The 16,317-nt window shown below is 39.2% G+C and overlaps 1 protein-coding gene across 6 annotated transcripts in view; it reads right to left on the bottom strand.

The window, feature by feature from the left end:
• TIAM2 (TIAM Rac1 associated GEF 2) overlaps positions 1 to 16,317 on the bottom strand; it is a 2,099,243-nt gene that overhangs the window by 86,318 nt on the left and 1,996,608 nt on the right. For all 6 annotated transcript variants that reach the window (XM_044063392.1, XM_044063388.1, XM_044063400.1 and 3 more), the window contains 2 exons: positions 10,952 to 11,070; positions 6,833 to 6,941 (listed from right to left, as the gene is read on the bottom strand). In XM_044063392.1, the coding sequence (XP_043919327.1) occupies positions 6,833 to 6,941; positions 10,952 to 11,070 (228 nt within the window). The remainder of the gene's footprint in view (positions 1 to 6,832; positions 6,942 to 10,951; positions 11,071 to 16,317) is intronic.

Genomic DNA, 16,317 nt, shown 5'->3' with positions numbered 1-16,317 from the left:
CAGTGTGGGTTCAGTCAGTGAGCCAGTTGGTCAAGTTTCTCTCACTGTTTAAGATAGTGCCAGGCAATATTTTCTACTTGGTTTAAATCTGAAAGACACTTTTTTCTGCTTTTAAATAAGATAGTACATTCTTTCCAGCTGAAGGCATTTCTTATGCACGCACACTGAAGCGCATTTAGGTTTTAATAGTCTTGCTGCATTGCCTCACTGGAAAGAATTACATACCCAGTACAATTTACATTAGACTTTGTAAAATTTTGGAAGCTAAAACTAAACTATAGGTTTTAAGAAAATATGTTTGCATTTAATTTAGTTTTATTGAAGGCATTGTCAGCAGTTACCAAGGAAACCTATGGTCTGTGTAGTTTAACACTATCTTTGTTTCTTGGAGATTAAGAAGCATGATGCACTGGTAAGCATACCTGGTATGGAAGGACAGCAATCTTCTTTAAAATAACTTAAAAGAAGTGGTGCATATCTGTAACAGGTAGCATATGGCTTTTTGTATTTTATAAAATGGTGTTATACATCAGATAGATAAAATTTAGTATCTTATTTTAAAGCAGACATGTATTTTGTGAAGAAAAGGGCAATAAAAGGTACTGTATATTCTAGTCTTGGGATTAGGAGACTGGCTACTTTATATGCAATTAAACTGCTGTAGATCCTCAGTAGTTTCAGGATGTATATGGAAAGACAGTGTTTGGCCAAGAAGTAGATGGATTCCCTCAAGGACTTTTGATGAAACGAGGCTGTTTGGTGCAGTTAAGAAAGTAGCCATACATCATAACAGCTGACTTCAGAATCAGATATGCACCAGCTCCAAACTAAATCAATATAATTTCACACAAAATAAAATCGAGGTAATCAGAACTTTTAAGTGCAATTTTTAGAGATGTCATCAGCATGCAAGGTGATGTATACATTTTTAATAGAAAGAAAATATAACATTCCTAAAACTGAACCCCCCCCCCCCCCCATGGAACCACTTTGTTAAGGAAGCTAATATTAGAGATGAAAGTGTGCTCCATTACTGAGAAAACTTGACTTGCAAGACAGCTACTGAACCAAGAAACAACTTCAAATGAAAAGCCATAGTCAATAAATTTGCTGAGTAACAGTTTGTGATAAGTTTCAAAAGCCATTTTGCGTTTAAGAACACTGATCCTGTAAGCAGCTCCTGGCTGCCTGGATATGCCCTACTGGCTGGCTCTCACCTTTGTCCTAGGGACACTGGGTATTAGGGAATGAACAGGCTTAAGATGGACAGCAGGAAACTTAATGGCTTGCAGACATGGATGCAAAAATGCACACAAGAATAAAAATGGAGAAAGATCCTTGGATTACTTCAAAAGGACACTACCCTGCCTGTTCTATAAGGACATCCTCTTTGGAAAATGGATAAATATACTGCCTTATAGCTTTTTTTCAGGATAAGAGAGAAAAACAGAACGCACACAAAATCCTTTAAGAGACTGAAGTCTATGAAACATACTAATAGTCTTGCTTTAATAACATCTTCAAAAGATGGAATTTATGAATGTGTGATTCTGTCTATCATCTTATGCAGCTTAAATGTGCGGTTGCACAGATCTGAAAAATTATATACATTTTTTACTGACAACTGGAAAACTTTCTGGGGCCTATATTATAACAGGACTGGTCTCTACAAATGTTTACTCAAAGTACAGGAGACTGTAATTAGGAGAAAATGGTTCCACTGACAAATCTACGCAGAACACAATGACAAACCTTTTCCACTTGCTCTTGTAAAGTTTGTGTGTGGAAGACGTGAAGAAAGCAAAATGTGTCTCACTGGAGAAGATAAAAAAGAATGCCTGGCTATCATTTGAATTGGAGCAGCCATGCTGTCAATTTTAGATTTTCAAGTCCAGAATCCATGGATCTTCCTAAAAATGAGGCCACAGAAAGGGAAACCAAATCTGTCAGGGCCAGTAAGGAGCAAAGATGATGACTGTTCTCTTCAACAGTTTTACTTTCCATAACACTTTGGGAATCAAAGGAGTTGGAGGATAAGCATAAAGAAGTCCCGGGGTCAATTGTGCACCAGTGCATCTCTCAGTGACTCCCCCTGAGGGAAAGATTAGGGCAAAGTAGCTGCTGCATTTGGTGTTCTTGGGTAATGAGAAGAGATCACAGCAAGGCTGACCCCATTTCTGGAAAACACTTTCCACACCTTCTTGCTTGAGGGACCACTCGTGAGGCATCAGAACTGCCCTGCTGAGCTTGTGTGCTATATCGTTGGATTTCCCAGGAATGTGCATTGCTATCAGTAACCAGTTGAAAGATACTGTCCATTGCCAAACTCCCAACAAAGGGGATAAGATTTGGTGACTCCCTGTTTGTTTACATACCAGACTACGGACATGTTGTCTGACTGGGCTACAGTTGTTCACCGAGGAAGAGAGTCTTGAAAGGCTTGCAATGCTAGAAGCACTGCTCTCATCTCTAGAACATTTATAAGCAGATGGGCCTTGTGGAGGACCAGGTGCCTTGGACTGTCATTTCCAGATAATGCCTCTCCACCCTATCCAGGAGGCATCCATGGTCACTGTGGCCTGGGGCTGACTGGGTACAAACTGATGACCTTGAGTGACTTGATCAGAATAAATCCACCAATAAAAATCCTTCCTGCAGACATTGGTTATCAAGATCTTCTTTGACACTGGTAGATCTAGAAATGACCACTGGGTCGACAACAACCATTGCAGAACCACATATGAAGGCGGGCTGGAGGTACCAGTACAATCAAAGCTGCCATTGTTCCAAAGACCTGAAGTATTAGTTTGCAGATGCTCTTTTCTTGTGAATTAGGACCTTGATCTGATTTCTCGACGACATACGTCTGTTGGATGGAAGCTGTGCTATACTTCTCTGGTATCAAAGTGAGCTCCTAAGAAAATCAGATTTTGACAGGGTTCTAGAGCACATTTCTCGAATTTTAAGAGGATTCCCAGATAATAGCAAAGATTTATAGTCATTTCTCTTGCCCTTAAGAGTTGATGTCTGGTCATGGTAGTTGGGAGCCAGGCGTCTAGGTATGGAAACACTCAGAATCCTTGACGTCTCAAGTGAGTCGTAATCACTGCCATGTACTTGGTGAACACTCTGAGGGTTTGGTGAGACCAAAGGGCAGGGCTTGAAATTGGTAATGACTGGCTCTGACTTGGAATCACAAATGCCTTCTGGAGCACCTGTCCATTTTTATATGTTAGTACGCATCCTGAAGGTCTACACTGAGCACATCCAATCATCTTTTCTTAGAAAAGGAAGAATTGACTGTAGAGTGACCAATCGGAACTTACTCTTTTTGATCGACTTGTTTAGATTGCTGAGATCCAAAATAGGTCTCCAGTCCCCTGTTTTCTTTGGAACCAAAAAGAATCTTGAGTAAGTTCCGAATTTTCTTTGGTCCTAGGGGACTTCTTGGATGACTCGTTTGTCTAGAAACTTTTGTACTTCTGTAGTTGTTTGATCCCTTTGACTGGGTGGCACATCTGGGATTCTTTTGTTTTGAGGTAGGGGATGGGCAAAGAGGATAAAATAACCTTTGGATATTATCTGCTGCACCCATCTGTCACCCCCCAATTGCTCCAGAGGTGAGCAATTGGGCCTCCTTTCAGGAATAGTGAAACAGCTTGCCAAAGAAGGAATCCCTAGACACCTGATTTTGTGTGCCTCCCTTGCCACAAGGATGGCGTCTTCCATTATTGTTCCCTCCTCTGCCTCTGGGGAAACCTTCACCCTGTATGCCTTGGAAAGACCATTGAGATTTTCAGAACCACATCTTTCCGTTACCTTTTTGACCTTTGGGATAAGGTCTGGTCAGAGTGGAAAAACAGAATCCTACGGCAGACAAAATCTTGCCTTCCTGTTCACACCTGGTGAGTGTTTTTTCACTTTGGGCCCAAACAGAGATGAGCCACTGAAGGGGGCATTCACAAAGGAAGACTTGAAGGGCTCAGTGAAATTGCAAAGTCGCATCCAGGCCTGCCTCCTAATAGAGATACCTGAACCTGTGACTCTACTCGCTCCATCCACTGCATATGAAATCAAACTCATGGAGGAGTTAACTACTGAATTTAGGGTAGTGAGCTGAGAGGCTACCTTATCTGAGGCCCCATCAGCCACAGCTCCTTGTAGGGTATCAGATAACACTTTCAGCAGATCCATTTGCAGCCTAGTAAAATGCAAGAAAATGATTCAGTAAGCGCAAAGTAAATCCTGCTAAAGAAAAGACATGCTTCCCATCTCGATCCATCATCCTAGTATCTTTATTAGGAGGATGAATAGTGGAACTTGTCTCAAAGTTCCTTTTTAGCCACTGCCACCACGACCACTGCATCTATCGCAATTCCCTTGGTAAGAAACTTTTTATCAGGGAGTGAAGTGATATACTTATTTGGCCTTCTTGGGTTTGGATCTATGGTGTCTGGGGTCTCCCATGACTTCCAAAAGATTAACAGAATAAGCTCATCAGAAGGTGTGGTCACACAAGAGGTAGAAGGGCGGGACCTGAAAGCCTTCATGTATAATGACTCCTCCACTGAAGGGATGTTGGACTCCCAGTCCCTTCTCTGTTTAAACAAATCTAGAAAGTCACCAAAAAAGACATCCTTAGGAGGAGACTGAGGGGACCCGTCAGCCTCATCAAGGTCAGTATCTGCAGTGATGGCCTCCTCCAAGGTCTCCAAATGCTTCCTCTTGCAGGTTCTCTTCTGAGGGACTTCTTCAGTGGGGTAATCCGGAGAAGTTTTAGAAGAGCTGGGGGCCTCCCTAGGAACATTCTGCGGCTTGGGATCCCACCGTCCCTGTGGAAGGATTGACTGAGCAGCAGAAGGTACCAGTAGGGGATGGGAAGGAAGACCCTGGGAAGATTGGACCCTTGACTGAGAAGAAGACAAAGCTCTCCTCATGGCCTCGAATGCACCCTGCCTCTGATCTGAGAAGCCCTCCAGAGCAGATGAAAAAAACGTTGGATCTAAAGACCCCTGGGATCTGAGGAAGGAAGATCCAAGGCCGAGGCAGGAGCCGAGCTCAACCACACCGAAGATCCGAGAGGCAAGCTCTGATCTGAAGAAAGGGAAGTTGTATCCCTGCCCTCAGGTCTGGGCAGAGAGCTACAGCTCCTAGATTCCTCCTGCTCCAACAGAGCAGAGGAACTCACAACCGAGGTCAGAGCGGGAGAAAGAGTTTGTCTCTGATCCCACAAGGTTGCAACCTGGACATCTGGTTCTCCCTGCTCTGAACTCGAGAGAATCACTTGGGCTCTGATCCAGAAGTAATTTGGTCACAGCCAGTGTCTTCAGCAAACCTTCTGACCACCCTTATTCACATTTTCATTAGAAAGACTCCTTGCTGAATGGGTGGAAAGGGTCAGAGATCTCTGTAAAATTGGAGAAAAAAGCCAAGAGATTACTCTTTCCAATGATGGGGATTGGCTCCATATAGTTACAGTTATCGGAGCTGAGGAAACAGGAGCCGATGACTTAGAATCCTTCAAAGTTCCCTCGGATCCATGAGCTGACTACTCCGAAAAAAATGTTGGAACAGACAACTTTGTCAGCTTTTGTGCCGGCTCCAAAAATTTCTGTTGGCGCAGGTGGTCTTTTCTTTGGTTTGTTAGATTTCAGAGTGGAAAAAGAAGTTGAAGAAGAAGAGGATCCAGGTTTGGAGGACTCCTTGCTACCTGAAATAGCTTCAACAAAGAGGCCTGGGATCACAGCCTTAAGCATAAACTTATTACGCCTTTGTAGGAGAGCTGTGACATATACTGAAGGACTCCTGCAAGTGTAATGGCACCAGACAATAGACACAAAGTGTGTGAATCACTCAAGGGCATTTTCTTGCCACACTGAGTACATTTTTTAAAACCTAGTGGCTTGTCTCCCTTATCCTTTTGAGAAATATTTAACAGCCTAAAACAAACACAAGCACAACACACTATAATTAAATATCTTAAAAGTAACGGAAAGAACTAGAGAAGCCCTATATGAAAAAAAGTAATGGACTCTCTAAAATCCAACTAGACTAGACTAACTGCTTAACTATTATTTGCTTAATAATGGATAAAGGGAAAACGCTGTGAAAAAGTCAATGGATGATTTAAATAGGAAGGGAATAAACAACACACACTAACAGCTACTAGAATTTAACACTAAGTTGAAATATTATGAAATATTATAAAATATGAAGAAATATGAAAAAAAAATTCATCATTTAGCTCAGAACTAGTGAAGGGACCACGTCTCCAGCAAAGCGGCAAATGAGATCTGAGGAAATGGAGAAGTGCATTCTAGGAAGGCTACAATGCCCAAGAGCTTAGCTGGAGGCCATGAGCCTCTGCATAAGGCCGAGACAAATCCAACAGATAGGATTAGACCCATAAATGTCAGAATAAATGCGAGATTGACAATAACACATTAACATGTTTTCGATAATATGCATTTTCTGAAGGATATCACTATGAAAGTTCAGTACCTATCATTTAGTGACTTCATTCCTCAATGATTTGCCAAGAAAACCGCACATTTTATGAGAAACAGGCCAAAAATCCGGATTTTCTGCAAAATTTTGGACAGTTAAGCTGTAATCACTAAATATAACAGCAACAGTGAATCATAAACCTGGGCATGGTGGACAAAGGAAACTGTGGCTGTATAAAAGACACAACAGACCAAAGCTCAGGACCACAGCAAAAGGACAGAAAACGGAATCAGAAAAATATGAAGCTGAAGAATGTAGGCATGTCAGATAACTTTAAATATCAGTAAAGAAGACTAACTTCTGATATAAGTCAATGCATGCTTACCAAACACTGTAAGTTCAGGGTCCCTTTTCATGCGACCCATTAATGGAAAAGGATTCAGCCAGCTAACTGATGCATACATCAGAAGTTCTCCCATTGAGAGTTCTGTCACCTGCACAGCAAGCAAAAAGAGTCACAGCAAGATTTAAACACGCCCTAAATACAGTGAAACCCAAACAATAAAAACTTTCTGAAGCAAAAGTATGTTTTCATCTATTCCCTGCAATTACAAAAATACAGTTTGTGTGTGTTCAGTTCTCTCAAATCTGCAAAATAATGTTCATTTACTCAGCTGGCAAACCACAACTCCTACTTGTAATTACAATGCATGCTGATGAGGCCTTTACTAATAATAGTACATTGTTTATACTGCAAGCTTGAAGGAATGCAGCAAATAACAGGCTTCAGTAGCAAAACAATACGATAATGAGTCTTTAACATTAGGGACACTGCTTTTAAACATTACAAATGTACTACTCAGTCCATCTAATAGTTTTGTTCAACTTTCCCTGAGGAAGGCCCGGTACTTGGCTGTGACAAATAAGTATAAAGCTAAATCTCAACAGAAAGAAATGTGGGTCCATACTGTACCTCTCTTTAATGACACCAGATTGCAAATAAAAGCCAGTTAAAAAACAAGGATGTCTATTTCAATGCGTATCTGTCAGCCATGCATGAGATTGGAAATTTATAATTCCAAATTTAATAAAGGAAGCAGGCCTGATGAGATTATGAGATGATGCCCCTATTTTGTGTGCCTTCCTGCTGATCATCAGGTGCATGGCTGAGAACATTTCCATTTTTAGTTTGCCTGACACTATCCTCAAGGTTTGGACTGCACTAATGGCAGGTTTGAAAGGGGAAGACATAGCATACACTTATCCTGCATGTCAGGGATTTTTTTATGCCCTGACTGGCTGGAGCTATTAATGTCAGGTGCATTACCATACATAATGTCAATTAGCTGAACCCTTTCAGTGCAAAAATGCTTCACATATTACAGCACTGCCCACATCACCTAGGATATGTCATATTGCAGGTAAACCCCCTCCCTCCCTCCCACAATGGGTGAACCCAACAAGGCCACTTCTTCCCTATCCCTCATCCAGTTCCTCCAGTTCCACAGACACTAGCCGAACTCCAGCTACCTGGGTCACAGTTAAGACTCCATCTGTCTACATAAGCCATGGGGCTATGGGGATGAGAGAATTTTAAAGGATCTACAGGGAATTTAATATGATTTGAATACACTACAAGACATCAGTGTAATACTAAAGAGTTGGGAGAGGGCCAATAATAGATTTCCCTTTACGAAAAAGTATAAACAAGGCAGAAGCAGAAAACTCCTTATTTGCTAGATGTAACTCAAACTTAAGAATGGATTATTTTCAACGCAGAAAGGGATGAATGAGACATATGACAACTTGTTCAGAACTACAGAAATATGGAGTTGGGAACAAAGACAGTAAACAGATTTAGAACTAGAAAGCTGTTAGAAAACTCTGATTAGTCAAGCATGATTATAGGGCCTCAAGACAGTAGTGCAAAGCGACTGACCTGTAATATTGACCAACATGACATGAACAGAGTAAAAAAGAAAAGGTTTAAAAGTGGGGTAACCACAGTGCTCGTCACATGGACTGATTCCTCTGTGTTGACTTTACAAGACACAATGAAGTGGGTCTGAAAAAAGTGCCCTTCTTCATATAATATAAAGCCTTTCAACAGAGCTAACACACAGCACAAAGTAAGAGACAGAAAGGAAGAAAAGAGAGTTTAAGAACAGAATAAATGTCTAAGCAGTACAGAGGCAGTTCCAAGAAGTGCAAAACAAGGTATGTGGGAGACCAACAACTACAGAAGCAGACAAACAAGAAGTGGTGGAGGGGTTACAAATGGCTAAAAAATAGAGGAGAGGGAATTATGGTCATTATACCAGGTGAGGCAATGTGGCGTGGGAAAAGGAAGTACACAGGGCAATGGAACACCGACAGACATGCAGAGCAAAAAGAATTTCAGAGGTTCATATTCATCCCTTGCACATTAATAGCACTATCAACAATATGAAGACATTACCTCACAAGGACGCAAACAGAATGGAAGCGCTAAAAAGTATGGAAACAAACTATGCAATGTCTGAACTAGAAATCAAGTGAAAAAGACGAAAGGGGTTTAATATTTATAAAAAATAATATAATTATTTTCTACCCTAATAAGGAAAGTGAGGTTTGGCTTTATTGGCCTGAATCTGTCCATAACAGAAAAGGAAAAAAAAAAGTCCTGGGCATTCAGTACTGCCATATAGTTGAAACACCTGATGTCCTTACGGGGTCATTTGCACATATCCCATGTTACCTATAATACAAGAGGTTTTAAGGAATTACACAGTGGAAAATCTAGCTAGGCTATTTTTTCTTGTAGTTTTTACCATAATGATGAAAGGGTAAGTGAACAAAAGCTAGAAAGTTTCCAATATCTCAAGGGAACATATTTCAAAACATGAAAACACCACTGTAGTTACCCATAGAATCAAACACTTCACCAATGCAAAAATACCTGATGGCTTCTGTTTCAAAATCCAAACAGAGTAAACACAGCATGGTGTCACTTTGTCAGGTCAATGCTTCCATAGGACCTTAGGTGTTATGTTTGACACAGTAATGCAGTTTTCTAAGTCTGTTTACACACTTTGGGCTCTATCACTGCTTGGGAAGTTGTGTAGTCAGCTTCTGAATTTTGTAGTGGATAGATGACATTTTTTCATACAGAATGTGGTGTATGCAGTCCCATTTCCTTAAATTCTAACACAGAGACAGGACCTCCGAACAATGAGTACAAATTGCTAATCATCTCAAAGAGCAAAATGGAAGAATTAATTTAAAAAAAATGTGCAAGAATAAGCAACAAAAAAAAAATTAAGGGAAATGAGTGATGTGAAGAAGTTAAGTTTACAGAGGGAGCTAATCTTTTTTTCTACCTCCTTCCAAAGGAATAAAAAGTATCGTAACATCCACACACACACACACACACACACACACACACACACACACACACACACACACACACATCCTCACTCAAATACAAAATAAAAATTAGAAACTAATTACTTATCCCACATGCCTTAGCTGGAGATGAAAATATATTGTGAATAATAAAAGTGTACACCATTTCCAGCCAGGGCTGTTAGCACAGAGGGATAAATTCTGACTATGACCCAGGCAATCTAAGTTCTATTAGCATCTAGGGCACCTGCTAGAGCTGGTTGGGAAAGCAGAAGAGAAGACACTAAACTTGCTCACCTCTCCGAAGGGTTGGGGTGGCAGGACATGCTCAGGGCATGCAATGTGCATCAAGTTGCCTGATGGATGAAAAAACATGCATTGTGTGTGCTCATCCCAGGAAGTGGGGTTGACTGCAGACTTGTGTCATCCATGGGACAGAAAAACCCACATTACAGCTACAGGACATTTTTCAAGAAGGAATGCATACTAGGCATATGAGGTGAGTTAGGTCCATGAAAAGAAAAGCCTGACTCCTGTGAAGACAGCATCACTCCTAGTTGTTTTGCTCCTCAGGGAAAATGAGCCACAGGGCTTCCACCAATATGAAGTGAACAGGTCAACTGAATGTCCAGGGGAAGCTCAATGATCAGTGGGAGATCACAGCAAAAACAAAAAAATACCCTCTTCTTGAAAAGGCCCTCTCAATGGAATGTCTTTTAAAGTTACTCATTCCTCTGTATGCTTTTATATAACATATACATATGTCTCAAATGCTGCCTCGTATCATTTTCATACCTGCCAAAAGTTTCTACCAGGTGTCTACATCTGTGGTCTAATCAAAATAGGACATGTAATGTCGTACTGCCATTGTGCTTAATATGACTGCTGAGTATGTGTTATGCAATTACTATGGGACTTGCATTGTACAATGTCTTTTCTATGGAACTTCTCTCTCTAGAGCTCCAAATGGTTTATGCCCAGTTAGACTTTCCAGTAAAGAAATGCAAATAGTAAATAAGTCAGGTTATGCCTACATTCTTTTTTCTAAACTCTGCTGGCTGAAATCTTGGCTGGTATTTTTAAATACAGAAAAATATTTTATTTGTTTTCCTACATGTACCTCTTTCTCAGTTCCACTTTGTTCTGCAACCAGCTGATCAAACACAGCACCATAGTCTTCATAAATTTTCTGCATTTCGTTGATGTGACTTGCCACCTTCTCCATTGCCTTTAATGCTTCTAGAACATAAAAGATATTACATTTGTTTTAGATGTAAATGTATTATCTGTTCCTGTGGACCACATACTGTTTTCAGCTTTCCTTAACTGTAAACAGCCAGACATCAATAAATATTATGTCTCTGATGGGGGCATGCAGACCTGGTAAAAAGCTTCTCATGTCCCAGTATATTTATAGAAAAATGCAGTACTCACTCACTTACCTGGCTTTTTGTCAGTCAGAAGCCTGATGGCTTAACAGAGGAGGTCTTGGTGGTGCATACTCTCTTTTACATGTTGTAATGTGCAGAAGAGAAGCTGTGTTTGCTCCTCTCAGACTTTCTGCTGCACTTTCAGCTTCTGTTAACATCTTTCCACAAGAAGAAAACAAATTCAAGGGTTGCAGTCAGGATTTAGCCTGACCTAGGGGGGCCAGTAAGGTATATGACTCACTATTAAATGGTGTTAATTTCTAAAACGTGGTTATCTCATCAGGAACACAGTGTGTGATAAGTCAACCCTCAAAAACAATTAAAAAAGGCAATTGTACTCTACCCTGCTTTCTACTGCATACATAAAAATCAGGTAGGATTTTAAAACATTTTTCCTTTTTTCCAAAGGATGAAAAATAGCAGAACTCCATCTGGAAAACTCGATTCTTCTCTGAAGTACCCTAGAATTTCAATCATCCACTGGCACTACTACTAGAAAATATATTAAACTAGTACTAAAGACATTAGTAAGAAAGACATAGTCCAAATCAGTGCTATTCTACTAACTCAGACTAAAATAAATACACAGAGAAGTTTTCTGTTACTATATTCTTAACAATTAGAAACAATTTGCCAACCATTGTTTAAATAAATTATCCCAACTTTATACTGTGACCAACTAAAATAACATAACACTGAAACTTAAATAAACTAGCTTTTTGAATAGTGTTCATATAAATTACTTGTCATGTGACTATATTGGGCACATAACAGTAGAACTAACAAGTGACTATCACTGTTCCACGATTGTTGTGTCTTTTGGCTTTTCCCAATTAGGGGTCACCACAGTGGAACTCCGGTCCGCTAATGATTGGTAGTTGATTTTTACGTGCCGAGTTACCAGCCCTGATGCACAACCTTCAACGAAGGTACACCCATTCACGCATGTCTCCACGCAGAAGACGCTCTTGTCCAGTCCCTGTCTCACATTTCAGCCAATAAAAAAGGTATGACAACAAAACTTAGAAGGAATGAGCTACTTACCGTTTCAAACTAAAAACAAGAAAATCAGAATGATTTAATAATCAGTGAAAATGAGCTTGACCATCTTTGTGAGGCAGTTTAATACACAGACATTTAACAGTGGAGTCATCAAAACTGAAAAAAAAATGCTATTTCAATAAACAGTAAATGAAACTTATCAGTTTACTTACCACCCCCCAAGAAGTGGTCAAGCTAAATGGAAATTATAGTTTGTTCTCACAGCTCAACTACCTACAGTCCAATAACTCTCTATTCCAAGCATTTAAGGTAACAAACACCTCCCCAGTTTGCCTGGATCCCAGTGGATAGCACATCTTTCTTCCAAAATGCTCATTCACAATTTGTTTTAGTTCACTGCACAGCAGCCACCACAGCTGAAAATGGGAAGAAGCTCCAGAATATCGTACGTTAATTAAATCTAGATCACCAAATGCCATTCGATGCTTGCCATAATTAGCTTCACACAGTCTTCTAATCAAGAAAAAGTGAGACTACTTAGTCTCTCCCTCAAATCCCTGCAGAGCAAATCGTACCAAAGTATGAGCTCACTGACAACAACATAAAAAACAGCTGCCTTCCAAACTAGCATTTTGCCTCTCCCTGTCATAGAAAGTAATTCCAACATGCTCGGCACAAAACTGCAGCTTGAGAAGATCCTTAACATTTCAGATCAGCCAGCAATCATAACTTTACAGGTAGTTGGTCATTAATTTAGGTTTTCTACCTCTTTTCACTGAGCGTTCATTGTTTTGTTTTGACATTGTTTCTCAAGATGAGAAAAATGTATCAACCTCCAGTTGTGGTTGATTTTCTTTCTGTGCTTGCTTCCTGGCTTCTGCTGGCTGCTTCATCTTCTGCTGATTTACACTGAGCTGCTGAAACTACTCTGTGTAAAGAACATTACGACTTCCCCAGTGTCTACCTGTTTTTTTTTTTTTTTTTTGTCCAGTTAGAGCATAGATGACAAACCTTTTGGGCTTGTAGTGACAAAAATTCAGAAAATGCCTAAATTGACTCTGCTGGCGTGCCCACCCTCCCCAAACAAGAGAGAAACAATTTTTTACATATTCATTTATTTAAAAACTACAGCCTGATAATGTATAGTGCTACTTATTATAAAAGTAAAAGAAAAGTCTGTGACTTACAATAAAGAAAACGTGCCCGCTGATAACTGGGCTTAAAATGGTGCACTAAAAAATACCCGAATTTTAACAGTAATTTTGAACTAAACTGAAAAAAAAATATGGAACACACTGCATTTGATATGACATTAATTAATGACTTTTTGTTGCAGAGTTTCAATAGATAAGCCTGAAAATGAAGACAGGTACTTTGTGTATTTCAAGCTCAATCAAGCAGCACTAACTTCATCTGTCACTCGGTTTCTTTTGTCCGTTTTAATGTTGTTTAATGCCGAGAATAAGGTCTCGCAAAAGTATGTAGAAGAAAAATTGTGAGTAAAGCCATTGCTAGATTTTTAAGAGTGCTAAAGGTTTCCATAATTCAGTTTCAAGCATTCAATATTTCTTCTTTGTATTTGCTCTCTTCATTCTGCAGGCGATTTCTTTCCAGATCCTCAAGTTCAGACCTCATGTCGACAAACACTTGAGTCCAAATGATACCTGGAGCTATTGGAAATCATTTAATTCCATAGAACTGTACACTACTACACATCTGGATAATTAATTATTTTAACTGTTTGTTATAAACTTCTGAAGTGATTAAATTTTCCATAAAACTGATCAATTATTGAGTTTAAAATGTGCTGGTATTTTATATGTAAGGGCTCCATTTCATTTTGCATATCCGAGCTGACCTCCTCTAAATATTTTTTTAGTTGAGGAAAATACTTAAAACTTATAGAAATTTTAGTCCCCACATCTCATTTAAAAATTTGAAGTTTAGTTTCAAAGGCTTTTATGTATCCAAACATAATGCTAACACTTTTGCCAAAACCTTGTAACTTTAAGTTCAGTTCATTCATATGAACCAAGAGGTCTGTAAAAACATCAGTGTGCTGACCCATGCACAATCACTGAGCTGAGGAAACTGTTCCAAATTTTTATTCTAAAGACATAATTTCACTTCTTCAGAGCACTCCACAAATTCCTCAACCAGCTCACATTGTTGTGCATCAGCAGTCCACTGTAAGTTTACAACTTCCTGCAACAGTGCAGAAAATTCTCATTTGTGAAGGTGGTTGAGCAGCTATTAAATTTACTATTTTTGTTACAACTGTCATTACATCATGTAGTTCTTTGAACCATGCCTTGGCACACACTACCTCCTGGTGGATACTGCAATGAAACGGTACACGTGGCTGCCCAAAGGATTCCATAAACAGTTTCACAAATCCAACCTTTTTTCCCACCATATTGGCTGCCCCATCTGTAGTCACAATCACAATTTTAGACATATCAATGCTTAGGTCAGGAACAGTTTTAGAACAATGTTGCATATTTTGCTCCCTGATGTACTTTTTGGCACTGTTTCTAGCTTTACCAGCTCTTCTCTCATTGTCTGATCACTGGAAAATCTAGCAATGATGGCCAACTGAGCCGATGAGGTGACATCAGTAGTTTTTGTAAAGACAAACCGAAAAATATTTACAATTATTTAAGTCTCCTTTTAATTGATGTTGTACGTCAGAGATCATTGTCATCACTCTGTCTTTAATGGTATTTCTGCTGAATGGTAAATCAGAAATATGCTTAATAAGAACATCTTTATTTTGTATAGCTTGAAACAAAAAGATGCACATTTTAGAAGAGTTTCTTTAATAAATTCTCTTTCACTGAGGGCTTTTCCATGCTGAGCTATGGAGTTAGCAATGCTGAAACTTGCTGATCTTAAATTCATAGGGCCTCTTAAAAATTTAAGGAAGTTATTTGATTGACACTCATTGCGGTGTAGGTGCTGATTCATCCTCACTTTTATTTCCAAAAGCCAGTGATTTGTTTTTAAAATGTCTCTTTACATTCCATGTTCTACTTAGACTGTCTCTTGACACAACAGGCACAATGACTTGCTGTTTTTGTCAATAACGCCATACTTCTCAGTCCATACATATTGAAAGCTTTGTTCACTTCCTTTATCACTCAGTCGGGATTTTTTTAATTTGAGGTTCTTCAACAGCAGGGCTAGAACACTAAAGAAATAAAAATTTACAACTTCTATAATTTTCTAAGAGCTCTCACAATTTCAAAATTCATTTCTCCTGATGTTTATTCATGACATTGTCACAGGAATTACAAACACTGATTCTTACATGCGCACGGTATCACATTTACATTCAATTGCACTCCACCTACCTAACCTGCTTAACACATAAATACTTTATAACACACAAAGTTTGTTCTTCCTTGCACACTATTGATTAAACTCTATGTACTGCCTTCATGCTAATGTTAACTCTATACCACTCTCAGAGGATTTAAACCTCTGTATTAATTTAACTCATGCTAATATTCATGCATAAAGAACTCATCCATGCTAATGTTACTTCTATTTCATTCTCAGATTATTTAAACCTCTGTATTAATTTAACCTTGTACTACTGTTCTCAACCACTAAACATGTAAATATGGTTTACATCCTTCTCCAAGCTGCTGTTTAACTTTTGTTTAGTTTTTGCTACTTTGTATGTAAAATTTGCTTAGTTTGTTTCTGTTTCCATTATGCATTGTACTTCATATTATGGAGCTTGTACTATGTATTATTGGAGCTTTTCTCCCCGGGCCTCCACTGAAAATGGGTTCTTTGAGCCCAGTGGACCTCCACGGTCATCAAACTGGAAATAAATAAATAAATGGTACAATTTATTATTTTAATTTCATAAAGTTCTTGACCTGAAATTATACAGGCCAAGGTTTGTTGTTTTTGCTTTAACTTTAACCTAGGAGGACGAATGTTAAAAGAACATTTTTCCTCCACAGGTGTATTGCCACATAACTCCATTTGCTCATTTATGGAGAGCTTTGCTTTTTTATGCAAAGTGCCTCATAAATTTGCA

The sequence above is a fragment of the Protopterus annectens genome, chromosome 1.part0, assembly GCF_019279795.1.
Source record: "Protopterus annectens isolate FY-2018-M chromosome 1.part0, PAN1.0, whole genome shotgun sequence".
Taxonomy (NCBI): Eukaryota; Metazoa; Chordata; order Ceratodontiformes; family Protopteridae; genus Protopterus; species Protopterus annectens.
This window is presented reverse-complemented; position numbering and strand designations above follow the sequence as displayed.